Source organism: Oncorhynchus mykiss, chromosome 2, assembly GCF_013265735.2.
Source record: "Oncorhynchus mykiss isolate Arlee chromosome 2, USDA_OmykA_1.1, whole genome shotgun sequence".
Lineage (NCBI taxonomy): Eukaryota > Metazoa > Chordata > Actinopteri > Salmoniformes > Salmonidae > Oncorhynchus > Oncorhynchus mykiss.
This window is the reverse complement of record NC_048566.1, coordinates 93,303,570-93,331,353: the sequence shown is the minus strand read 5'-3', so window position 1 is coordinate 93,331,353 and position 27,784 is coordinate 93,303,570. Positions and strand designations below refer to the sequence as shown.

Sequence of the window (27,784 nt, the reverse complement as noted above, 5' to 3'; positions counted from 1 at the left end):
CACTCGAGCTCAGGCCAGCCCGCCCCAGCATGCACTTCTAGTCTCCTTGTGTGCTGCTATAGCCCCTTGCTTTAGCTACTGTCATGGAGTTCACTATATATTTTCATAAAGAAACTGATAAAACACACAGATGCAACATCAAGGTGACTTTCAAAGAGGAGGACCAAGAGCAAGAGAGGAAGAACAGTGATGCAGTGTCTACAACTAAAGAATCATAGTGTAATCTGAAAATACACATATTCCCAAAAGCATGATGGTGTACTTACTATGTGCACATGCCAAAAGAAAGGAATGAGGTGGATCGATAACTAAGTGTGTCATTTTAGCAAAGTAATTATAAACTAAAAATCGGATCTCTTAACAGAACAAAAATGGAACGGAACTTTTATCTATATAATAGGCCATCATAAATTTTGTCCCAATAGGCCTGGTATATTCCAACTTTCAAGAAGCTTTCTGTTTTGATTGGGTTATTTTGCCGAAGCGTGTTTAGCATCCCCAGTGACTCTGCAAGTCTGGAGAGGATATTCTCCACTGCTGCCCGGCTCTCTAGGCACAATAGCATGAGCCTGAAGCCACAGACTCTGGACAAACTTGTGTTTCTAAAAATGAATTCAAAGGCACTGGAGGCTGAGCCTAATAAGGCATTTTTCGTTTAATTTGTATTTTGTAATTTGTAAGTAAATCGCAGCCTACATGCGCAATTTATAGACTATAATAATTTAATAGAACGAAATGTTTAAATGCTGAGCTCTTTATGTCCCTACCAGCCTAGTGTCGCTCGCAAATGCTTCAGAATGTATTTCTTTGTAGGCTATAGCCTTGAAATAATTGATATAATGTAGCCTAAATAATTCATTTCCGTTCCTTCTTAGGCTCCCTGTCTGGCTCCTGACCTATTTAGTGTTTATATGCTGTTTAATATCAAGGCTGTGATTGAGTCCCATAGGGCGGCGCACAATTGTCCCTGCGTTGACCAGTGTAGGCCGTCATTGTAAATAAGAATTTGTTCTAAACTGACTTGCCTAGTTAAATAAAGGTTTAAAAAAATAAACATGTAGCTTATTTGAAATGTGAGCTTCTTACATGAACTTTTCCATGTTGATATAAATCCATATGTTTTGGTTCCGAAAACAAATGGTAGGTCACAAAAATAGATGGATGTTGGTTAAGTTGCAGTGATGTAAAGTACTTAAGTAAAAAAAAACATGCTTTTAAAGAACTACATGTTTTTTGGGGGGGGGGTATCTGTACTATTTATCATTTTGACAACTTTTACTTTTACTTCACTACATTCCTAAAGAAAATAACGTATTTTTTACTCCATACATTTTCACTGACACCCAAAAGTACAGTTTGAATGCTTAGCAGGACAGGAAAATGGTCTAATTCACACTTATCAAGAGAACATCCCCGGGCATCCCTACTGCCTCTGATCTGGCGTCCCTACTGCCTCTGAACTCAGTAAACACGTTTCGTTTGTAAATTATGTCTGAGTGTTGGAGCGTGCCCCTGGCTATACGTAAATAAACAAAACATGAAAATGGTGCCGTCTGGTTTGCTTAATATAAGGAATTTGAAATGATTTCTACCTTTCTACTTTTGATAGTTAAGTATACTTTTGCAATTGCATTTACTTTTTATACTTAAGTATATTTAAAACCAAATACTTTTCGACTTTTACTCAAGTAGTATTTTAATGGGTGACTTATACAGTGCCTTGCGAAAGTATTGGGCCCCCTTGAACTTTGCAACCTTTTGCCACATTTCAGGCTTCAAACATAAAGATATAAAACTGTATTTTTTTGTGAAGAATCAACAACAAGTGGGACACAATCATGAAGTGGAACGACATTTATTGGATATTTCAAACTTTTTTAACAATTTCAAAAACTGAAAAATTGGGCGTGCAAAATTATTCAGCCCCCTTAAGTTAATACTTTGTAGCGCCACCTTTTGCTGCGATTACAGCTGTAAGTCACTTGGGGTATGTCTCTATCAGTTTTGCACATCGAGAGACTGAATTTTTTTCCCATTCCTCCTTGCAAAACAGCTCGAGCTCAGTGAGGTTGGATGGAGAGCATTTGTGAACAGCAGTTTTCAGTTCTTTCCACAGATTCTCGATTGGATTCAGGTCTGGACTTTGACTTGGCCATTCTAACACCTGGATATGTTTATTTTTGAACCATTTCATTGTAGATTTTGCTTTATGTTTTGGATCATTGTCTTGTTGGAAGACAAATCTCCGTCCCAGTCTCAGGTCTTTTGCAGACTCCATCAGGTTTTCTTCCAGAATGGTCCTGTATTTGGCTCCATCCATCTTCCCATCAATTTTAACCATCTTCCATGTCCCTGCTGAAGAAAAGCAGGCCCAAACCATGATGCTGCCACCACCATGTTTGACAGTGGGGATGGTGTGTTCAGGGTGATGAGCTGTGTTGCTTTTACGCCAAACATAACGTTTTGCATTGTTGCCAAAAAGTTCAATTTTGGTTTCATCTGACCAGAGCACCTTCTTCCACATGTTTGGTGTGTCTCCCAGGTGGCTTGTGGCAAACTTTAAACAACACTTTTTCTGGATATCTTTAAGAAATGCCTTTATTCTTGCCACTCTTCCATAAAGGCCAGATTTGTGCAATATACGACTGATTGTTGTCCTATGGACAGAGTCTCCCACCTCAGCTGTAGATCTCTGCAGTTCATCCAGAGTGATCATGGGCCTCTTGGCTGTATCTCTGATCAGTCTTCTCCTTGTATGAGCTGAAAGTTTAGAGGGACGGCCAGGTCTTGGTAGATTTGCAGTGGTCTGATACTCCTTCCATTTCAATATTATCGCTTGCACAGTGCTCATTGGGATGTTTAAAGCTTGGGAAATATTTTTGTATCCAAATCCGGCTTTAAACTTCTTCAGAACAGTATCTCGGACCTGCCTGGTGTGTTCCTTGTTCTTCATGATGCTCTCTGCGCTTTTAACGGACCTCTGAGACTATCACAGTGCAGGTGCATTTATACGGAGACTTGATTACACACAGGTGGATTGTATTTATCATCATTAGTCATTTAGGTCAACATTGGATCATTCAGAGATCCTCACTGAACTTCTGGAGAGAGTTTGCTGCACTGAAAGTAAAGGGGCTGAATAATTTTGCACGCCCAATTTTTCAGTTTTTGATTTGTTAAAAAAGTATCCAATAAATGTCGTTCCACTTCATGATTGTGTCCCACTTGTTGTTGATTCTTCACAAAAAAAATACAGTTTTATATCTTTATGTTTGAAGCCTGAAATGTGGCAAAAGGTCGCAAAGTTCAAGGGGGCCGAATACTTTCGCAAGGCACTGTACTTGAGTCATTATTAAGGTGTCTGTACTGTTACTCAAGTATGACAATTAGGAACTTTTTCCACCACTGTATGATTGATTTTAATGAATGTAGCGAATTTGTAGTGGCAGGATGGTTTTTATTCCTTTGAGCGCAGGATGTTCTTTATTCCTGTGAGCGCAGGATGGTTTTTATTCCTGTGAGCGCAGGATGTTTTTTATTCCTGTGAGCGCAGGATGGTTTTTATTCCTGTGAGCGCAGGATGGTTTTAATTCCTGTGAGCGCAGGATGGTTTTTATTCCTGTGAGCGCAGGATGGTTTTTGTTCCTGTGAGCGCAGGATGGTTTTTGTTCCTGTGAGCGCAGGATGGTTTTTGTTCCTGTGAGAGCAGGATGGTTTTTGTTCCTGTGAGCGCAGGATGGTTTTTATTCCTGTGAGCGCAGGATGGTTTTAATTCCTGTGAGCGCAGGATGGTTTTTATTCCTGTGAGCGCAGGATGGTTTTTGTTCCTGTGAGCGCAGGATGGTTTTTGTTCCTGTGAGCGCAGGATGGTTTTTGTTCCTGTGAGAGCAGGATGGTTTTTGTTCCTGTGAGAGCAGGATGTTTTTTGTTCCTGTGAGCGCAGGATGGTTTTTTTGTTCCTGTGAGCGCAGGATGTTTTTTTTTGTTCCTGTGAGCGCAGGATGGTTTTTGTTCCTGTGAGCGCAGGATGGTTTTTGTTCCTGTGAGCGCAGGATGGTTTTTGTTCCTGTGAGAGCAGGATGGTTTTTGTTCCTGTGAGAGCAGGATGGTTTTTGTTCCTGTGAGCGCAGGATGGTTTTTTGTTCCTGTGAGCGCAGGATGGTTTTTAGCGAAGCGGTTGGAATTAACGGTTGGAAATCTTGCTCAACTCCGCTCTGGCGTCGGCCACAGTGCATCTCCACACTCACCTCGTCGCAGGCTGAGCAGCGTGGCTTGAGCAGCTCTGCGTGGTGTCGGCCACAGTGGATCTTCCCATCCTGGTAGAAGTAGATGAGGTCAACCAGCAGCTCACTACACGTGGAGCACGTAAAGCATGCTGGGTGCCAGGCCAGCCCAGGACCCGCTCTGGAGGCAAACACCGTCATCTCCCCTCCGTTGATGCTCTCCCCACACTGTGATGAAATCCACACAAGGGACATCCATAAAGAACAGAGTTTCACTCTAAAACTACATATTTTATACTGTATTATTGCATTAAGCTCATTAGGGAAGTTATTCTTCAAGAATCAATGGGTATATACATTTCATTGAAATGACCAGTAAAAATGGCATATTGTAATTTTTAAAGTGCTGACTTTTTAAAAAACATGAATTTCATTACTAGTTAAATGTGTGGTTGACTGCACAGTGAAAACATGTCAACAATTATGGCCAAATGCCCTAGTTATGTAACTTCCAGTCTGGAGTGTGTGGCTATCCTATCTAATCCTACAGCATGGCCTCAGCCCTGGATACTAACTAGGGTATCATATGGCCACTAAGTCCCGCTGTCCCCATTCCCTACTGGAGAGAGGAGGAGGGTTGAGATACGTGACCAACTCCCTTCCATCTGTGAGGGACCGCATCAGTACAGTTCATAACATGGCATCTGGTGTTATTATGGGAATTCTGACCGTGGGGCTAACTGTGGTCGCCTACGGTCCCTCTGCAGTTGGGTTGTTCCTCTCGGTTTCTCTGTGTGTGTGTCATGTGAGGACACAGGCAGTGCTTTAACACTGGGACTACAAACAACATCACATTCACAGTTTACATCCCCCGGGCTGCTCAGGCCCCATTTGTAAGTACACTAAATAAAACACTGAGGATCGAGCAGAGCACAGAGTCAAGTCAACCCACTGGAGCTACACTCCAACTCTGAGAGGCTTTTTAGATTTCCGATGGCTGCAAAACCACCATATGTTTAGGGATCTCTTACATAGCATGGTTGACATACAACACAGAGGAATAGGAGGTTCTAAGAGAAACAGACTCCTCTAGTGAAGCACAGGCTACAGATAGTTCTGCTTTTTGCCTCTCAATAGTAATTTCATTGGGTTATATGGCTTACAACAGTTCCTATAACTTTGCAAACTGTTACATACAATACCGGTCAAAAGTTTTGGAACATCTACTCATTCAAGAGTTTTTCTTTATTTTTTGTACTATTTTTACATTGTACATCTTCTACATCTTCCAGGTGAAGCTGGTTGAGAGAATGCCAAGAGTGTGGAAAGCTGTCATCAAAGCAAAGGGTGGCTTTTTAAAGAATCATGTACTACTAAATAATAAAATATATTTTGATTTGTTAAACACTTTTTTGGTTACTACATGATTCCATATGTGTTAATTCATCGTTTTGATGTCTTCACTATTATTCAACAATGTAGAAAATAGTAAAAATAAAGAAAAACCCTTGAATGAGTAAGTGTTGTAAAACTTTTGACCGGTAGTGTATATGTGAAAATGTTCCTGTTAGGAACTGAGGTGAGTGGCGGTGTGCGAGAGGGGACGTACATGTTCACAGACGCTGTGTAGCAGGTCCCGGGGCAGGAGTTTGAGAGAGCCCCTCCCCAGCGCCTCCTTCTTCCTCTGGACACTGAACATGTGGAGCTCCTTCTTCTCCTCCTCACTGAGAGACTGACAGTAGCGGCCCTGAAGGGAGTGAAAGAAGACAGGCCTTCGTTAAACATCGTCCAAAGTGGACTTTAATTGGACAACACAAAGCAGAGAGTGACAACCGTTTTTTTGATGTCTCTCCTCAAACCGTTACCAAGGGAAAGCAGACGTTTTACAGGGGTTGTGTTTAGAGTGGAATCACGAGGGGAAGAACCACAAAGAGAAGCAGCTCTGGCTCAGGCTGTGATGTCACTGCGGTGGTGGCACAAATAAAGGACGTCTTTCAGCAGTGTCGCCTATCCCACTGGTCTGTCCCCAGAAAGACTATGACAGGAACCCTGCTGGTGGGGGCTGTCAGCAAACATCATCAAATCATAGTCAAAGGGCTTACTGTACCCAGGGCATGACAGTCTGTGACCCAGCGTTGGATCAAGGGACTAAAGACTCTGATGGTGATAATGTGAATGGGGGGGGGGGGGGGGGGGTCAATCACATTTCAATCCCATTTCAATTCAGTAAACTGGAAGTCAAATGAAATGTAATTGCTTGGAGGATTGGACTTTCCATTTATTTCCTGTCTGATTTGGAATGGAATTGAACCCAACCCTGGTAGGTGGTAAGGTGGTCTTAAACAGAGGTTTACTGCAAGGCAGGGAAGGACAAGGGTTGGACACATCTTCAAACAACATTGAGTCTGGGAAAGGGGATGGGATGGATGGATGGGATGGATGGGATGGATGGATGGATGGATGGGATGGATGGATGGATGGATGGGAGGGAGGGAGGGAGGGAGGGAGGGAGGGAGGGAGGGAGGGAGGGAGGGAGGGAGGGAGGGAGGGAGGGAGGGAGGGAGGGAGGGAGGGATGGGATGGATGGATGGTGGGAAAATGGGTGCTGTCCTGCTGTGAGACCTGCCCTGTTACGATGCCTTTAATGAGAGGGCATGCTGGGATGCATTTTATGGCACACACACACACACGTACAGACACAGCGTACACACAAACATACACACACCCATGCACGTACAACCACACTCTTTTGGGGCCTTTTCCTTACCTCGTTGTCATGTGGAGGCAGCTGATAGAGGAGTTGTTTGATTCTGAACTTCTCTCCAGGACTGTTAACGTAAGGAACCTTGTCCTCAGGCAGACATGCGAAATACAGCTGGACCTGGAGCACACAGAGCAGAAGACAGATGGTAGACACACACACACATACACACACACACACATTGTGTATTTGATCCTTTGGTAGCGCCATGCTTACACCTACCTACAAAATTAACCTGAAGTGTTGTTTATACTGTGAAGTAACATTGTTCTTAATGGAGAATATAAAAACAGCCCTGACCGGATCCTAGCTCCCTGTCAAACGGAGGAGCAACTTCCCAGATTTCTCTTAAACTATTTCACTGGCCCAGATAAATGTTATTCAGCACATTAGACATGATAATACCAGCTAAGCCTGTCCCTGGATCACACGCTGTGTGCGTGTGTGTCCCTACCTGAAAAGTGAGCATAGTGGAGGGCTCCATTGTTTGAGACAGTCAGACTTGTCAAGCACCACCCCAAAGACACTGAGACAGGATGTGTGTGTGTGTATATATATATATATATATTACAAACTCTGGCATGGAAAAGTCTGCTGGTGATTAGTAGAGATCTGACAGATCAGATGCAGGAGGAGGCCTTTAGATGTGGATCAGTCCCCCCGTCCCGCTGGTTGCTGGCAACACTAGGTTTAGCTTGGAGGGGACCTCGCCACAGCTGCCTTTTACAGGCTCGTTCACAAACAGGGTCCACTTGTGTTATGTGGCACTCTCCCAACTACCTTCCCTTCCTTCTCTCCCTCTGTCTCTCTCCCTTTCTTCCCTTACTCCCCCCACTCTCTATCCCCCTCTACCTCCCTTTAAACAGCACACATGGAAGCAATGAAGGGGGGGGGGGGGGGGGCTGAAGCAACAAGAGACCCAGGCTCTGAAGCCTCCAAATAAACAGCCCCCTTTTGTGTGTAAATGCCTGGGTCAACTGTAATGCCTTTACAGCCACTATTCTGTTGAACGGCCCTGTTGTGCACATTACAGTGGAGAAACACACAGCCCTGGAGGTAGGGGGTCAGTCATCTTACTGCTCTTTAGCCCTGACCGAGGGAGGTGGATGCAGGAGTAACTGCAGCATGAAATGTGCATCATTTACGACAGCTCAACACTGAGGATTGTGGGGGTCAATTGCAATTCCCAGAGATGGGCCGAGCAGCAGGAAACCCCTTCTAAACAGGAGACAAGAACATCCCACCCTTTAATCTGGTAGCAGTCATGACCCTCCCTCCTAATGTAGCCTTCAGTTGCTGTCAACTGCCCCAAGGGGCAAAGTAGTAGCCAAGCCAGTGGCCCTAAGGGTAAAAGTGCCACAGTGACAGTTAGAGAGGAGCAGCTTTGTCCGGTTTCAGGGTGACAAGAATATGACAAACCCTCCCTCTGCCCTGCTCACCACCCCAATAACCCGAGGAGGCCTGGCAATATGCCTAATGGAGTTATGACGAGGAAAATAATGACAAAGAAAACTACTATGGTGTTTCTCAGCTCCTATCTAAACGAGCCAAATGTTTTTATGGGTCCTTTCTATATGGGCTGATGTGGCTCAGTTGGTAAGAGCATGACACTAGACACGGCAAGGTCGTGGGTTATATTGCATATACAGTTGAAGTCAGAAGATACATACACCTTAGGCAAGTACATTTAAACTCAGTTTCTCACAATTCCTGACATTTAACCAGAGTAAAAATTCCCCGTCTTAGATCAGTTATGATCACCACTTTATTTTAACAATGTGAAATGTCAGAATAATAGTAGAGAGTGATTTATTTCGGCTTTTACTTCTTTCATCACATTCCCATTGGGTCAGAAGTTTACATACACTCAATTAGTATTTGGTAGCATTGCCTTTAAATTCTTTAACTTGGGTCAAACGTTTCAGGTAGCCTTCCACAAGCTTCCCACAATAAGTTGGGTGAATTTTGGCCCATTCCTCCTGACAGAGCTGGTGTAACTGATTCAGGTTTGTAGGCCTCTTTGCTCACACATGCGTTTTCAGTACTGCCCACAAATTTTCTAAAGGATTGAGGTCAGGGCTTTGTGATGGCCACTCCAATATCTTGACTTTGTTATCTTCAAGCCATTTTGCCACGACTTTGGAAGTATGCTTGGGGTCATTGTCCATTTGGAAGACCCATTTGCGACCAAGCTTTAACTTCCTGACTGATGTCTTGAGATGTTGCTCCAATATATCCATGTAATTTTCCTTTCTCATGAAGTGATCTATTTTGTGAGGTGCACCAGTCCCTCCTGCAGCAAAGCACCCCCACAGCATGATTCTGCCACCCCCCTGCTTCACGGTTGGGATGGTGTTCTTTGGCTTGCAAGCCCCTCCCTTTTTCCTCCAAACATAACGATGGTCATTATGGCCAAACAGTTCTATTTTTGTTTCATCAGACCAGAGGACATTTCTCCAAAAAGTACGATCTTTGTCCCCATGTGCAGCTGCAAACTGTAGTCTGGCATTTTTATGGCGGTTTTGGAGCAGTGGCTTCTTCCTTGCTGAGCGGCCGTTCAGGTTATGTCGGTATAGGACTCATTTAGCTGTTTTACTGTGGATATAGATACTTTTGTACCTGTTTCCTCCACCATCTTCGCAAGGTCCTTTGCTGTTGTTCTGGGATTGATTTGCATTTTTCGCACCAAAGTACATTCATCTCTAGGAGACAGAATATGCCTCCTTCCTGAGCGGTATGATGGCTGCGTGGTCCCATGGTGTTTATACTTGCATATTATTGTTTGTACAGATGAACGTGGTACCTTCAGGCATTTGGAATTTGCTCCCAACGATGAACCAGACTTGTGGTGGTCTAGAATCTTAGCTGATTTCTTTTGATTTTCCCATGATGTCAAGCAAAAAGGTGCTGAGTTTGAAGGTAGGCCTTGAAATACATCCACAGGTACACCTCCAATTGACTCAAATTAGGTCAATTAGCCTATCAGAAGCTTCGAACACCATGACAACATTTTCTGGAATTTTCCAAGCTGTTTAAAGGCACAGTCAACTTCTGACCCACTGGAATTGTGATACAGTGAATTATAAGTGAAATAATCTGTCTGTAAACAATTGTTGGAAAAATGGCTTGTGTCATACATAAAGTAGATGTCCTAACCGATTTGCCAAAACTATAGTTTGTTAAACTTCTTGAGTGTAGGGGGCAGTATTTTAGTTTTTGGCTAGAAAAACGTACCCATTTGAAACCCCAGAAACTAGAACATGCATATAATTGTCAGATTAGGATAGAAAATACTCTAAAGTTTCCAAAACTGTCAAAATATTGTCTGTGTGTATAACAGAACTGATACTGCAGGCGAAAACCTGAGGAAAATCCAACAAGGAAGTGCTGTTTTTCCTGAAAGCTCTCTGTTCCCCTGGATGCCTTGCCTCCATATAAAGGGATATCAACCAGATTCCTTTTCCTATAGCTTCCTCAAGCTTTTATTTTGAAAAATGAGCGAGAAAGAACCCATGACTGGGTGCCAGCAGAATTCTTCATGCGCAACAACCATTTTCTCTCTCGCCTATGGAAGAAGCTACATTCCGGTTGACATATTATCGATTATATAATGTAAAACCAACCTGAGGATTGATTATAAAAACATTTGACATCTTTCTACGCACTTTACGGATACTATTTTGAATTTTCGTCTGCGATGACGTGACCGCTCGAGCCTGTGGATTTCTGAACATAACGAGCCAAACAAATGGAGGTATTTTGGATATAAAAATAATCTTTATGGAACAATAGGAACATTTATTGTGTAACTGGGAGTCTCGTGAGTGCAAACATCTGAAGAGCATCAAAGGTACGTGATTTAATTTATTGCTCTTCTGACTTTCGTGACCAATCTACTTGGCTGCTAGCTGTTTGTAATATTTTCTCTACTGAGAGAGATGTTCTTACATAAACGCTTGTTATGCTTTCACCGAAAAGCTTTATTGAAATCTGACACACCAGGTGGATTAACAAGTTAAGCTGTGTTTTGCTATATTGCACTTGTGATTTCATGAAAATTAAATATTTTTAGTCATTTAATTTGAATTTTCTGGTCCCCCGTGGAAATCGAACCCACAACTCTGGCATTGCAAGCGCCATGCTCTACCAACTGAGCTACACGGGACCCTGTTGTGTTGTATATTTGGGGGCATCTCACCAGTTCGGGTCTGAGGCCAGGCGGTGCCCAGGCGTACTCTTCCAGGGCACAGCCTGAGTCGTCGTCTGACGTGGAACTCCTCTGGAAGCCAAAGTTCAGCTGACCTTGGACTTTCTGCTCCATCACTTCCCGCGGGCTCCGCGCCCCGACCTGGTAACCACACGCACTCTCTAGGTTCATCACACACCACGCCTTCTACTGCAGAGGGAGAGGGGGAGGGAGAGAGGGAGAGAGAGAGAGATATGTTTTACTCAAGGCAGAGTGATAGATACATCATCCACATACAATAGTACACATGGTCCAGGGTTCATTGTGGAGATGAAAGTGAGCATTTCTTAGTCCTTTCATTTGTCCCTCCATGTTTCAGTCAGTTTTTCTTCAGTTTGGTTCCTAACAAAAGTGACCCAAACATCATTCACCCAGTCAGTCTCAGACATGTTGCACAGCTTAGCACTGACTGAGTCACCACCAGCACAGCGTTCATGTGGGTTATCTTCCCCGAAAGGCGCTGAAGGGATCTCTGCAACACTTTTGTTCCTCTGGTGATAAATACAGATATTTATAGTAGGGGGATGAGATGAGTGAGTCCCTGACTACAGCTGGAGGTCTGTATAACAACAGTAACCCTGACTATAGGATACACAACTCCCTGACTACAGCTGGAGGTCAGTATAACAACAGTAACCCTGGCTATAGGATACACAACTCCCTGACTACAGCTGGAGGTCTGTATAACAACAGTAACGCTGGCTATAGGATACACAACTCCCTGACTACAGCTGGAGGTCTGTATAACAACAGTAACCCTGGCTATAGGATACACAACTCCCTGACTACAGCTGGAGGTCTGTATAACAACAGTAACCCTGGCTATATGATACACAACACATTGACTACAGCTGGAAGTCTGTATTACAACAGTAACCCTGGCTATAGGATACACAACTCCCTGGCTTTAGGATACACAACTCCCTGGCTATAGGATACACAACTCCCTGGCTATAGGATACACAACTCCCTGGCTATAGGATACACAACTCCCTGGCTATAGGATACACAACTCCCTGTGGATCACAGTGCCATGTGGCGAATGTCCAAAGCCCCTGTTCTTTACCCGTCTCTTTCGTTTATCTCTCCGCCCCTCTTCTTCTCCTCAGGGCTGTTTGTTTTTCAACCTGCCTCAGAGATGGAGGGAAAAGGGCGTCTGTCTGTCTCTCTAATCATCCTTTCATCTTTGGAATGGATAAAGGGAAGAGACAGAGGTCAATCAGAGGAGGCCAGAGCGCTGTCTGTCTGACAGGTGAGAAATAGAGAGATGGAGGTATGAGAGATAGAGGGGTGGAGGGATGAGAGAGAAAGGGATGGGGACCATCAAGTGGACCCTGACACGGACAGATAGAAATACAGGGGCTACTACGGGGGCTAATACTGGGGCTACTACAGGGGCTAATACTGGGGCTACTACAGGGGCTAATACTGGGGCTAATGCTGGGGCTAATACTGGGGATACTACAGGGGCTACTACTGGGGCTAATACTGGGGCTACTACAGGGGCTACTACTGGGGCTACTACTGAGGCTAATACTGGGGCTACTACAGGGGCTACTACTGGGGATACTACTGGGGCTAATACTGGGGCTAATACTGGGGATACTACTGGGGCTAATACTGGGGCTACTACAGGGGCTACTACAGGGGCTACTACTGGGGCTAATGCTGGGGCTAATACTGGGGATACTACAGGGGCTACTACTGGGGCTACTACTGAGGCGAATACTGGGGCTACTACAGGGGCTACTACTGGGGCTAATACTGAGGTTAATACTATGGCTAATGCTGGGGCTACTACTGGGGCTAATACTGGGGCTAATGCTGGGGCTAATACTGGGGCTAATACTGGGGCTACTACAGGGGCTACTACTGGGGCTAATACTGGGGCTAATGCTGGGGCTACTACAGGGGCTACTACTGGGGCTAATACTGGGGATACTACTGGGGCTAATACTGGGGCTGCTACTGGGGCTACTACAGGGGCTACTACAGGGGCTACTACAGGGGCTACTACTGGGGCTAATGCGGGGGCTAATACTGGGGCTACTACAGGGGCTACTACTGGGGCTAATGCGGGGGCTACTACAGGGGCTACTACTGGGGCTAATACTGTACTACTACTGTACTACTACTACTGTACTATTATTACTGTACTACTACTGTACTACTACTGAACTACTACTGCACTACTACTGTGCTACTACTGTACTATTATTACTGTACTACTACTGTACTACTACTACTGTGCTACAACTACTGTTCTACTACTGTACTACTACTACTACTGTGCTACTACTGTCCTACTACTACTGTGCTACTACTGTACTACTACTACTGTACTACTACTACTGTGCTACTACTACTGTGCTACTACTGTACTACTATTACTGTACTACTACTACTACTGTGCTGCTACTACTGTACTACTACTACTGTACTACTACTGCTGTACTACTAATGTACTCCTACTACTACTACTGTACTACTACTACTGTGCTCCTACTACTGTGCTACTACTACTGTTCTACTACTGTACTACTACTACTGTGCTACTACTACTGTGCTACTACTGTACTACTACTACTGTACTACTACTACTACTGTGCTACTACTACTGTACTACTACTACTGTGCTACTACTGTACTACTACTACTATACTACTACTACTACTGTACTACTACTGTGTTACTACTGTACTACTACTGTGATAATACTGTACTACTACTGTACCACCACAGTATTACAACTATTTTGTAAGCCTGATAAATGTGATTTCCTACTACCACTATTGCTACTTGAAAAGTTCCAACCTGCCTGAAGTAACATACCATCTGAATGCTACTCTGGTGAGCTGTACCAGCCACGCTGAACGGCCTTGTAGGACAAAAAGGCATGGGGGAAAATAATGGGCAGTTGTGATCATTTCTCAAAAGAAATGCGCACCCCCTCCACCCTCCTCGTACCCCAGCTTCCACCCCCCCCCCCCCCCCCCCCCCCCCCCCCCCCCCCCCGTGGCTGGGCAGGGCACATGGGGCTAGGGGGGCTGGTGGGAATACAGCTGAGGAAAGCCGCCACACTTGACTGGTGCCTTTGAAGAAGTCAGGCGTGACAGTAGACCAGAAAGAAAACAGTGATAGTAGAGGATCAGAACACCGTGATAGTAGAGGGCCAGAACACTGTGATAGTAGAGGGCCAGAACACTGTGATAGTAATGGGTCAGAACACTGTGACAGTAGAGGACCAGAACCCTGTGATAGTAGAGGGTCAGAACACTGTTATAGTAGAGGGTCAGAACACTGTGATAGTAGAGGGTCAGAACACTGTGATAGTAGAGGGTCAGAACACTGTGATAGTAGAGGGTCAGAACACTGTGATAGTAGAAGACCCGAACACTGTGATAGTAGAGGACCAGAACACTGTGATAGTAGAGGGCCAGAACACTGTGATAGTAGAGGGCCAGAACACTGTGATAGTAGAGGGCCAGAACACTGTGATAGTAGAGGGCCAGAACACTGTGATAGTAGAGGGCCAGAACACTGTGATAGTAGAGGGCCAGGACACTGTGATAGTAGAGGGTCAGAACACTGTTATAGTAGAGGGTCAGAACACTGTGATAGTAGAGGGTCAGAACACTGTGATAGTAGAGGGCCAGAACACTGTGATAGTAGAGGGCCAGAACACTGTGATAGTATAGGGTCAGAACACTGTTATAGTAGAGGGTCAGAACACTGTGATAGTAGAGGGTCAGAACACTGTGATAGTAGAGGGTCGGAACACTGTGATAGTAGAGGGTCGGAACACTGTGATAGTAGAGGGTCGGAACACTGTGATAGTAAAAGACCAGAACACTGTGATAGTAGAGGACCAGAACACTGTGATAGTAGAGGGTCAGAACACTGTGATAGTAGAGGGTCAGAACACTGTGATAGTAGAGGACCAGAACACTGTGATAGTAGAGGGTCAGAACACTGTGATAGTAGAGGGTCAGAACACTGTGATAGTAGAGGGCCAGAACACCGTGATAGTAGAGGGTCAGAACACTGTGATAGTAGAGGACCAGAACACTGTGATAGTAGAGGATCAGAACACTGTGATAGTAGAGGGTCAGAACACTGTGATAGTAGAGGATCAGAACACTGTGATAGTAGAGGGTCAGAACACTGTGATAGTAGAGGACCAGAACACTGTGATAGTAGAGGGTCAGAACACTGTGATAGTAGAGGGTCAGAACACTGTGATAGTAGAGGACCAGAACACTGTGATAGTAGAGGGTCAGAACACTGTGATAGTAGAGGGTCAGAACACTGTGATAGTAGAGGGCCAGAACACCGTGATAGTAGAGGGTCAGAACACTGTGATAGTAGAGGACCAGAACACTGTGATAGTAGAGGATCAGAACACTGTGATAGTAGAGGGTCAGAACACTGTGATAGTAGAGGATCAGAACACTGTGATAGTAGAGGGTCAGAACACTGTGATAGTAGAGGACCAGAACACTGTGATAGTAGAGGACCAGAACACTGTGATAGTAGAGGGTCAGAACACTGTGATGGTAGAGGGTCAGAACACTGTGATAGTAGAGGACCAGAACACAGACAGATATGCAAGCAGACAGGTACGCACACACCCCTCCACTGACAGAGGCCAAACTGTTTAAGAGTCAGCTGTTTGCTCTGCATCCTGTTCTCGTTTAGTAACGAGTCTCTGTGAGATAGCAGCAGGAGATGCACGGTCTGCATGCCTGGCCTCGACAGGAACGCTCACACACACCCGTAGGGCAGCACAGTCCACATGCCTACAACACACACACACACACACACACACACACACACACACACACACACACACACACACACACACACACACACACACACACACACACCGATTTGTTCAACTAACCTTGTGGGGGGACACAAAATCCTATTTTCCCTAACCCTAAACCTGACCCTAGCACTAAACCTAACCCTAACTCCTAACCCTAAACCTGATCCTAGTACTAAACCTAACCCTAACTCCTAACCCTACACCTGACCCTAGTACTAAACCTAACCCTAACTTCTAACCCTACACCTGACCCTAATACTAAACCTAACCCTAACTCCTAACCCTACACCTGATCCTAGTACTAAACCTAACCCTAACTTCTAACCCTAACCCAAAGCTCTTCCTCACCCTCCATTTAGTAAATCCGACCACAACTCTATCCTCCTGAATCCTGCTTAATTTAAGCAGGAAGCACCAGTGACTCGGTCTATAAAAAAAGTGTTCAGATGAAGCAGATGCTAAGCTACAGGACTGTTACTATCACAGACTGGAACATGTTCTGGGATTCCTCCAATGGCATTGAGGAGTACATTACATCTGTCATTGGCTTCATCAGTAAGTGCATCGAGGATGTCGTCCCTACAGTTACTGTACGTACATACCCCAACCAGAAGACATGGATTACAGGCAACATTCTCACTGAGCTAAAGTGCAGAGCTGCCGCTTTCAAGGTGCGGGACTCTAACCCGGAAGCTTACAAAAAATCCTGCTATGCCAGGCGACGAACCATCAAACAGGCAAAGAGTTAATACAGGGCTAAGGTTGAGTCATACTACACCGGCTCCGACGCTCGTCTTATGTGGCAGGGCTTGCAAACTATTACAGACTACAAAGGGAAGCACAGCCGCGAGCTGCCCAGGGACACGAGCCTACCAGACGAGCTAAATCACTTCTATGCTCACTTCGAGGCAAGCAACACTGAGGCATGCATGAGAGCATCAGCTGTTCCAGACGACTGTGTGATCACGCTCTCCATAGCCAACATGAGTAAGACCTGTAAACAGGTCAACATACACAAGGCTGCGGGGCCAGACGGATTACCAGGACGTGTGCTCCGGGCATGTGCTGACCAACTGGCAGGTGTCTTCACTGATATTTTCAACATGCCCCTGATTGAGTATGTAATACCAACACGTTTCAAGCAGACCACCATAGTCCCTGTGCCCAAGAACACAAAGGCAACCTGCATAAATGACTACAGACCCGTAGCACTCACGTCCGTAGCCATGAAATGCTTTGAAAGGCTGGTCATGGCTCACATCTACACCATTATCCCGGAAACCCTAGACCCACTCCAAATTGCACACCGCCCGAACAGATTCACAGATGATGCAATCTCTATTGCACTCCACACTGCCCTTTCCCACCTGGACAAAAGGAACACTTATGTGAGAATGCTAATCATTGACTACAGCTCAGAGTTCAACACCATAGTACCCTCAAAGCGTATCACTAAGCTAAGGATCCTGGGACTAAACACCTCCCTCTGCAACTGGATCCTGGACTTCCTGGGGGTGGATCCTGACGGGCCGCCCCCAGGTGGTGAGGGTAGGTAGCAACACATCTGCCACGCTGATCCTCAACACTGGAGCCCCCCAGGGGTGTGTGCTCAGTCCCCTCCTGTACTCCCTGTTCACCCACGACTGCATGGCCAGGCATGATTCCAACACCATCATTAAGTTTGCAGACGACACAACAATGGTAGGCCTGATCACCGACAACGACAAGACAGCCTATAGGGAGGAGGTCAGAGACCTGGCCAGGTGGTGCCATTATAACAACCTATCCCTCAATGTAACCAAGACTAAAGAGAGGATTTTGGACTACAGGAAAAGGAGGACTGAGTACGCCCCCATTCTCATTGACGGGGCTGTAGTGGAGCAGGTTGAGAGCTTCAAGTTCCTTGGTGTCCACATCAACAACAAACTAGAATGGTCCAAACACACCAAGACAGTCGTGAAGAGGGCACGACAAAACCTTTTCCCACTCAGGAAACGAAAAGGATTTGGCATGGGTCCTGAGATCCTCAAAAAGTTATACAGCTGCAACATCGAGAGCATCCTGACAGGTTGCATCACTGCCTGGTACGGCAATTCCTCGGCCTCCGACCGCAAGGCACTACAGAGGGTAGTGCGTACGGCCCAGTACATCACTGGGGCTAAGCTGCCTGCCATCCAGAACCTCTACACCAGGTGGTGTCAGAGGAAGGCCCTAAACATTGTCAAAGACCCTAGCCACCCGAGTCATAGACTGTTCTCTCTACTACCGCATGGCAAGCGGTACCGGAGTGCCAAGTCTAGGACAAAAAGGCTTCTCAACAGTTTTTACCTCCAAACCATAAGACTCCTGAACAGGTAATCAAATGGCTACCCGGACTATTTGCATTGTTTGTGCCTTTGTGAGGTATTGTTCGTTTTGACTCTACTAAGCCTTTTCTTAGCTCGTTTGTGGGAACAAATTATAGCCTTCAGTCCTAGTTTTGATTTACCTGCCTGTTTGCCTACCTGTGTATGACCATTGCCTGTCTGTGACCACTATTCCTGCCTTCTGCGAAGGTGAAATTAACAACTGCCGCGCCCTGCGTGTGAATCTACACCTTTTTCTCCCTGAGTATTCATTACAGTGGACACAGGTCACAAATCTTGCTGCTGTCATGGCACACTGATATTTCACCTAATAGATATGGAAGTTTATCAAAATTGGATTTGTTTTGGAAATGTTTGTGGGGCTGTGTAATCTGACCCACAATGTCTGTCTTTCTCTCTGCCCCCGTCTCTCTCTCCCAAAGATGAGCTGTTAACTACTGCATTCACAATGATTCACCCATTCACCCTCAAACCAAGAGAACCTGTCTTCAATCAAAAGGGTGCAAAATAAGACCCTTCTTGTTGTATCTACGTCTATTGAAATAACCCCAAACTATGTGGCCTTGTTGAGAGAGGGTAGTGGATTGTGTATATCAGGCTAGATTAAGGTTAACTACTGTATATAGAGAGTAGTGGGTTGTGTATATCAGGCTAGATTAAGGTTAACTACTGTATATAGAGAGTAGTGGATTGTGTATATCAGGCTAGATTAAGGTTAACTACTGTATATAGAGAGTAGTGGATTGTGTATATCAGGCTAGATTAAGGTTAACTACTGTATATAGAGAGTAGTGGGTTGTGTATATCAGGCTAGATTACGGTTAACTACTGTATATAGAGAGTAGTGGGTTGTGTATATCAGGCTAGATTACGGTTAACTACTGTATATAGAGAGTAGTGGGTTGTGTATCTCAGGCTAGATTAAGGTTAACTACTGTATATAGAGAGTAGTGGGTTGTGTATATCAGGCTAGATTAAGGTTAACTACTGTATATAGAGAGTAGTGGGTTGTGTATCTCAGGGTAGATTGTTAACTACTGTATATAGAGAGTAGTGGGTTGTGTATCTCAGGGTAGATTAAGGCTATAGAGAAAGTTCAGCCAGAGTAAAGTAGAGAGAGAACATGACTTTAGCAGCATGGACCATGCTATGTCACAGAGGGGGATACATATGACATTCATTAGAGAGAAAGAGAGGGGGGAGCGAGAGAGAGAGAGAGAGAGAGAAGATAAAGAGATGAGGGAGAAAGTGAGGGGGGGAGAGAGGAGGGAGAAAGAGAGGGGGAAAGTGAGGGGGAGAGAGAGAAGATGGAGAGAGAGAGAAGATAGAGAGCGAAAGATGTTTGCTCAGATAAGAAGCTTCTTCTTCCCCTTCAGAACCTGCCTCAGAAGAATGTCAAGTCTGAGATACAGCCAGATCAGACTTCACTGGCTACCCATCAGAGACCATAGCTCCCGAGTGGCGCAGCGGTCTAAGGCAGTGCTAGAGGCATCACTACAGACTGGTTAGATCCCGGGCTGTATCACGGCCGTGATTGCGAGTCACATAGGGCGGCGCACAATTGGCACAGCATTGTACGGGTTTGGCCGGGGTAGGCCATCATTGTAAAATAAGAAATTGTTTTTAACTAACCTTCCTAGTTAAATAAAAACACATTTGTTACCCATCAGAGACAATAGCTCAATGCCTTTCCCTGAACATCATCTGCAAGTATGCTAATTCTCACCTCAGATGTCATTGATTTAATTTCCTCAACCTACTGACTGACTACCAAACCATCTTACCCAGCACACACACAAACTCTCTGACAAACTCTCAAAGCTCAAGAGTTGAAAAGTTAGCTCTTACAATGTTAGCTCACAGTAAGCTAGTTCCTGTGTTCCCCTCCCTCTGGCCGATGTGGCCCGGACCCCTGCAGTGTTGAATGTTTAACAGCCTTTTGTAAAGGTGCTTGTTAACATGGCTTTACCTTGGGAGCCTCAGATGCATATCTGATCTCCCCACAGAGACCTTGTACCCCCAGCCGGGCGGGGAGTGGGTGGTAGGGTATCCCCCCACAGAGCAGGGTGAGGGGGACAGTGTAGTGGGTTGGTGGAGTCTGGGAGTATGGATAGAGATAAACCCTGCTGGGGTAACCACTGACTATTGACTCCTATGGAAATGCTAAATGCGCAATGAATTACAATGTAGGGGACACTTCAGTCATGGAATGAGGGAAACAACAGGATCTGTGCTGCCATACAGCCAACATATAGATGGGATACCACAAGTGTCCTGACATCTGCTTCACGTTCTCAGCAGATTTATTGAAGGATAATGACACAGTCCCACAAGACTAAATAAACCAGGAGTCATACTTCGCAGTTCAATAAAAAATTTTGTATTGTATTTCTCATCTCAACTCATTGATTGAAAGATGTCCTCCAAATATAGTGTAGATGTACACAGTAAATCCATCTAGTACGGTAGATGAACAACCCTGGTTAAAAGAATAGGGAAAATAACCAGCTGCTGGTCTGAATTACTGTCTCACATCCTCAAGGAGACGAATGATGGACAAGCCCACAGCCCCAACACACGGTTCTCTGTCAGCATGTCTGGACTGTACATGTTTGATTTGGCACAGTCTCACCCACAGACTCACTCTGGTTAGGGTCTAGGGTAGCGTCCCAAATTACACCTTATTCCCTATATAGTGTACTACTTTGACCAGGGCCCCATAGGGTTCTGGTCGAAAGTAGTGCACTTTATAGGGAATGGGGTGTTATTTGGGTTGTACACTAGGTCTACTTGGAGAGAACCAGATTTTCAGTTCAAAAGGTTCAGGTTCTCCAGTTCATATTGAGACAAGTCTGTTTTTCTCTGACAAGTCTGTTTTTCTCTGCAAGATGTTTCTCCAGTCAAGATCGGCGGAAAAGATTATTTCAAATCCAATAAACAAGCAAGTAAGCATTTCGTTGGACAATGTATACCATGCGTATCCCATACGACAAATAAAACGTGGAACTCGAAACAATCCCCAAAAAAACACATGTACTCAGATTAGGACTGAGTCACCTGCTGGCGCTTTATAAAACCAGCCCCTTGTAAAATCACTGGCACTTAAAGAAACACTGACCTACACATAAATCATTCTCAAAACGGAGAAGTATTTAAGATGTTAAATCATTTGAATCAACGGTGTTAAATGGAAAATCGTTATCCAATACCTAAATTATCCAACTATTCAATGGTACCGAAACAATAAGTTGAACTAGTAATGTTGAAAATACCACGCAAATACCAGTGACATCATCTTTAAAAGAATAGTTTCTCACAGCCCTGTCTATCCCATGTCAACTCAAAGTAGTGCTAGCTAAGCCTTGTGTCTCCCTCCATCCCAGGGGGGGTGTTATTTCAAGACCAAATGGGTATAAGAGACCCTGCCTACCCTGCGCTGTGAGAGGGACCACCTGCACGTGTCCGCCTAGCCTGCACCCAGTCCCCAACACACATGCTGCTGTCACACAGCTCGCTGAACATCAAACACACTGCTGATCCTGTTCAGATAGCATTAGACCCAGTGCCTCAGACACAGTTTCAATGACCAATGCCCATACTAGTATCCCACTTACAGTAGAATGTATGCATATTCAAAACATGTTTTCCTAAAATGGAAGACTGAGTAAAAATAAATAAATGCAAACATCTTACCAATAAAACAGTGTTAAAATCACTCTTAAATACAGTTTAAACATCTTACCAATAAAACAGTGTTAAAATCACTCTTAAATACAGTTTAAACATCTTACCAATAAAACAGTGTTAAAATCACTCTTAAATACAGTTTAAACATCTTACCAATAAAACAGTGTTAAAATCACTCTTTAAATCCAGTTTAAAGCTAGAAATTACTGCTAAGGCTGAGACATTTAAGGCAAAATATCCCATTTCAAATGTCAAATGTATTTTTTAGGCTGTACAGGTACAACTAGAATAGCAATTTTTTCTTATCCACTCCTATCAAATTCCTTTGGCAGAGGCCTCAGTGGTCTTACCTCTGTGCAGAAAGCTCTCCTAAGCTTTTATCAAGACTCAGGCCTGTCTGTTATTCTCCACTGGCTCTGGGCAACATGGCTCTTGGCCCAGCCCCTCCTCTTTCAATCTCCCTCTATTGCAGCTAAAAAAAATCCAGGACAGCAACCTCTCCTCTTTCAGTTTCTCTCTCTGCGGACTCAGCCTCCTTCCCTCTTTCTGTAGATCTACTGAATCCAGGACAGTCACAGGCTCACAGCTGCCTGGCTCCTCCTCCTCTGCCCTGCACACAGCCTTCCCTCCCAGAGAGAGGTCAGCACAGCCTTCCCTCCCAGAGAGAGGTCAGCACAGCCTTCCCTCCCAGAGAGAGGTCAACACAGCCTTCCCTCCCAGAGAGAGGTCAACACAGCCTTCCCTCCCAGAGAGAGGTCAGCACAGTCTTCCCTCCCAGAGAGCGGTCAGCACAGCCTTCCCTCCCAGAGAGCGGTCAGCACAGCCTTCCCTCCCAGAGAGCGGTCAGCACAGCCTTCCCTCCCAGAGAGCGGTCAGCACATCCTTCCCTCCCAGAGAGCGGTCAGCACAGCCTTCCCTCCCAGAGAGCGGTCAACACAGCCTTCCCTCCCAGAGAGCGGTCAGCACAGCCTTCCCTCCCGGAGAGCGGTCAGCACAGCCTTCCCTCCCGGAGAGCAGTCAGCACAGCCTTCCCTCCCAGAGAGCGGTCAGCACAGCCACAGCAACCATCAAAGCAAAGACAGTAGAACCAGAGATGTGTGTGTTCTGTGTGTGTGTGTTCTGTGTGTGTGTGTTCTGTGTGTGTGTGTTCTGTGTGTGTGTGTGTATGTGGTGTGAAGCGACTGTTTGAGGGTGTGTGACTATGTGTGTGGAGGCGGGCAGTTCAGCCAGATGGCATTCCCACTACTACTCACTCAGTCACTCAATTCAATTTAAGGGGCTTTATTGGCATGGGAAACATGTGCTTACATTGCCAAAGCAAGTGAAATAGATAATAAACAAAAGGAAAATATGCAATACAAAATTAACAGTAAACATTACACTCACAAAAGTTCCAAAAGAATAAAGACATTTCAAATGTCATATTATGTCTATATACAGTGTTGCAATGATAGTGATAGTGCAAATAGTTAAAGTACAAAAGGGAAAATGAATAAACATAAATAGGTTGTATTTACAATGGTGTTTGTTCTTCACTGGTTGCCCTTTTCTTGTGGCAACACGTCACAAATGTTGCTGCTGTGATGGCACACTGTGGTATTTCACCCAATAGATAAAGGAGTTTAGCAAAATCGGGTTTGTTTTAGAATTCTTTGTGGGTCTGTGTAATCTGAGGGAAATATGTGTCTCTAATATGGTCATACATTTGGCAGGAGGTTAGGAAGTACAGCTCAGTTTCCACCTCAATTTGTGGGCAGTGTGCTCTCCCACCTCCCCAACCCCCCCTTCCCCCCCAACCCCTATCCCCTGCCAAACCCTAACCCAAACACTCAGGGGCAGGGCCAGGCTCAGGGTGTCTCCGCCCTTTGGTGAACCTCCTCTCGCACTTCAAACACACATCAAATGAGAACCACCAGTGAGCATTCCCCACAAGAACTCTTTCCCTGACGAGCGCATCACACCACATCACATCAGCGACCGATGCCACAGCTTGGCTTACCACCAGGCTGATGGTGGTCAAACCAAGCCCACAGGTCCAATGGCTCTCACATTACATTCCTATCTCTCCTTTCACTATGAAACCATCACAGCAACTGAAAAAAGTGTTTTTTACTCGTTTTGTTTATCTTCTTTCATCTTAACCTCAAATGTCTTGTCGTGTCTGATGTGATATAATGTGATTCATGCTTAATTGTTACTGAGAGTAGATTTGTAAATATGCAATTTAGATGTCACATGCAGTCTCAGTTTTCCATCACATACCCATTGACCACTTCTCCCTGTCCCCTAAACCAGTAGCCTCATTGTCCCAGTCAACAACGATGTCAGCAAGACCCCACCACACAGACAGAATAATGTAACACTGGGTTCAATCCACAGGGGCGTTTTACATAAACGGCTTCTTAACAGCTTCTACCCTCAAGCCATAAGACTCCTGAACAGCTAATCAAATGGCTACCCGGACTATTTACATTGACCCCTCCCCTCTCTAGTTATTATCTATGCATAGTCACTTTTACCTCCACCAACATGTACATATTACCTCAATTACCTCGACTATCTTGTGCCCTCGCACATTGACTCTGTACCGGTACCCCTGTATATAGCCTTGTTACTGTTATTTTATCGTTGCTCTTTAATTACTTTTCTTCTTTCTTTCTTTCTTTTTAATTTTTTAAAATTGTTTACTTCAGTTATTTAGTAAATACTTTCTTAGCACTTATCTTTTCTAAACTGCATTGTTGGTTAAGGGCTTGTAAGTAAGCATTTCACTGTAAGGTGAAATGTTGTAACTGTTTTAACTGTTGTTCTGTTGTAACTGTTGGTTTGTTGTAACTGTTGTTCTGTTGTAACTGTTGTAACTGTTGTAACTTTTGTTCTGTTGTAACTGTTGTTCTGTTGTAACTGTTGTAACTGTTGTTCTGTTGTAACTGTTGTTCTGTTGTAACTGTTGTTCTGTTGTTCTGTTGTAACTGTTGTTCTGTTGTAACTGTTGTTCTGTTGTAACTGTTGTTCTGTTGTAACTGTTGTTCTGTTGTAACTGTTGTTCTGTTGTTCTGTTGTAACTGTTGTTCTGTTGTAACTGTTGTTCTGTTGTAACTGTTGTTCTGTTGTAACTGTTGTAACTGTTGTTCTGTTGTAACTGTTGTTCTGTTGTAACTGTTGTTCTGTTGTAACTGTTGTTCTGTTGTAACTGTTGTAACTGTTGTTCTGTTGTTCTGTTGTAACTGTTGTTCTGTTGTAACTGTTGTTCTGTTGTAACTGTTGTTCTGTTGTAACTGTTGTTCTGTTGTAACTGTTGTTCTGTTGTTCTGTTGTAACTGTTGTTCTGTTTTAACTGTTGTTCTGTTGTAACTGTTGTAACTGTTGTTCTGTTGTTCTGTTGTAACTGTTGTTCTGTTGTAACTGTTGTTCTGTTGTAACTGTTGTTCTGTTGTAACTGTTGTAACTGTTGTTCTGTTGTAACTGTTGTTCTGTTGTAACTGTTGTTTTGTTGTTCTTTTGTAACTGTTGTAACTGTTGTTCTGCTGTTCTGTTGTAACTGTTGTTCTGTTGTAACTGTTGTTCTGTTGTAACTGTTGTTCTGTTGTAACTGTTGTTCTGTTGTAACTGTTGTAACTGTTGTTCTGTTGTTCTGTTGTAACTGTTGTTCTGTTGTAACTGTTGTTCTGTTGTAACTGTTGTTCTGATGTAACTGTTGTTCTGTTGTAACTGTTGTTCTGATGTAACTGTTGTTCTGATGTAACTGTTGTAACTGTTGTTCTGTTGTAACTGTTGTAACTGTTTTTCTGTTGTAACTGTTGTAACTGTTGTAACTGTTGTTCTGTTGTAACTGTTGTTCTGTTGTAACTGTTGTTCTGATGTAACTGTTGTAACTGTTGTTCTGTTGTAACTGTTGTAACTGTTTTTCTGTTGTAACTGTTGTTCTGTTGTAACTGTTGTTCTGTTGTAACTGTTGTTCTGTTGTAACTGTTGTAACTGTTGTTCTGTTGTAACTGTTGTTCTGTTGTAACTGTTGTTCTGTTGTAACTGTTGTTCTGTTGTAACTGTTGTAACTGTTGTTCTGTTGTTCTGTTGTAACTGTTGTTCTGTTGTAACTGTTGTTCTGTTGTTCTGTTGTAACTGTTGTTCTGTTGTAACTGTTGTTCTGTTGTAACTGTTGTTCTGTTGTAACTGTTGTTCTGTTGTAACTGTTGTTCTGTTGTTCTGTTGTAACTGTTGTTCTGTTGTAACTGTTGTTCTGTTGTAACTGTTGTTCTGTTGTAACTGTTGTAACTGTTGTTCTGTTGTAACTGTTGTTCTGTTGTAACTGTTGTTCTGTTGTAACTGTTGTTCTGTTGTAACTGTTGTAACTGTTGTTCTGTTGTTCTGTTGTAACTGTTGTTCTGTTGTAACTGTTGTTCTGTTGTAACTGTTGTTCTGTTGTAACTGTTGTTCTGTTGTAACTGTTGTTCTGTTGTTCTGTTGTAACTGTTGTTCTGTTTTAACTGTTGTTCTGTTGTAACTGTTGTAACTGTTGTTCTGTTGTTCTGTTGTAACTGTTGTTCTGTTGTAACTGTTGTTCTGTTGTAACTGTTGTTCTGTTGTAACTGTTGTAACTGTTGTTCTGTTGTAACTGTTGTTCTGTTGTAACTGTTGTTTTGTTGTTCTTTTGTAACTGTTGTAACTGTTGTTCTGCTGTTCTGTTGTAACTGTTGTTCTGTTGTAACTGTTGTTCTGTTGTAACTGTTGTTCTGTTGTAACTGTTGTTCTGTTGTAACTGTTGTAACTGTTGTTCTGTTGTTCTGTTGTAACTGTTGTTCTGTTGTAACTGTTGTTCTGTTGTAACTGTTGTTCTGATGTAACTGTTGTTCTGTTGTAACTGTTGTTCTGATGTAACTGTTGTTCTGATGTAACTGTTGTAACTGTTGTTCTGTTGTAACTGTTGTAACTGTTTTTCTGTTGTAACTGTTGTAACTGTTGTAACTGTTGTTCTGTTGTAACTGTTGTTCTGTTGTAACTGTTGTTCTGATGTAACTGTTGTAACTGTTGTTCTGTTGTAACTGTTGTAACTGTTTTTCTGTTGTAACTGTTGTTCTGTTGTAACTGTTGTTCTGTTGTAACTGTTGTTCTGTTGTAACTGTTGTAACTGTTGTTCTGTTGTAACTGTTGTTCTGTTGTAACTGTTGTTCTGTTGTAACTGTTGTTCTGTTGTAACTGTTGTAACTGTTGTTCTGTTGTTCTGTTGTAACTGTTGTTCTGTTGTAACTGTTGTTCTGTTGTAACTGTTGTTCTGTTGTAACTGTTGTTCTGTTGTAACTGTTGTAACTGTTGTTCTGTTGTAACTGTTGTTCTGTTGTAACTGTTGTTCTGTTGTAACTGTTGTTCTGTTGTTCTGTTGTTCTGTTGTAACTGTTGTTCTGTTGTAACTGTTGTTCTGATGTAACTGTTGTTCTGTTGTAACTGTTGTTCTGTTGTTCTGTTGTAACTGTTGTTCTGTTTTAACTGTTGTTCTGTTGTTCTGTTGTAACTGTTGTTCTGTTGTAACTGTTGTAACTGTTGTTCTGTTGTTCTGTTGTAACTGTTGTTCTGTTGTAACTGTTGTTCTGTTGTAACTGTTGTTCTGTTGTAACTGTTGTTCTGTTGTAACTGTTGTAACTGTTGTTCTGTTGTAACTGTTGTTCTGTTGTAACT

General features: G+C 43.9%; 1 protein-coding gene across 2 annotated transcripts in view; it reads right to left on the bottom strand.

The window, feature by feature from the left end:
• The window catches only part of LOC110499974 (prickle-like protein 1), a 64,564-nt gene that overhangs the window by 4,165 nt on the left and 32,615 nt on the right, over nucleotides 1-27,784 (bottom strand). The window contains exons 1-5 of one of the 2 annotated variants that reach the window (XM_036959260.1): nucleotides 22,462-22,651; nucleotides 11,183-11,380; nucleotides 6,991-7,104; nucleotides 5,833-5,970; nucleotides 4,248-4,451 (exon numbers count right to left, since the gene is read on the bottom strand). In XM_036959260.1, the coding sequence (XP_036815155.1) occupies nucleotides 4,248-4,451; nucleotides 5,833-5,970; nucleotides 6,991-7,104; nucleotides 11,183-11,362 (636 nt within the window). In that variant the 5' untranslated portion in view covers nucleotides 11,363-11,380; nucleotides 22,462-22,651. Of the gene's footprint in view, nucleotides 1-4,247; nucleotides 4,452-5,832; nucleotides 5,971-6,990; nucleotides 7,105-11,182; nucleotides 11,381-22,461; nucleotides 22,652-27,784 lie in introns of those variants that run through there. The other variant, XM_021577061.2, reaches the window with a different exon arrangement.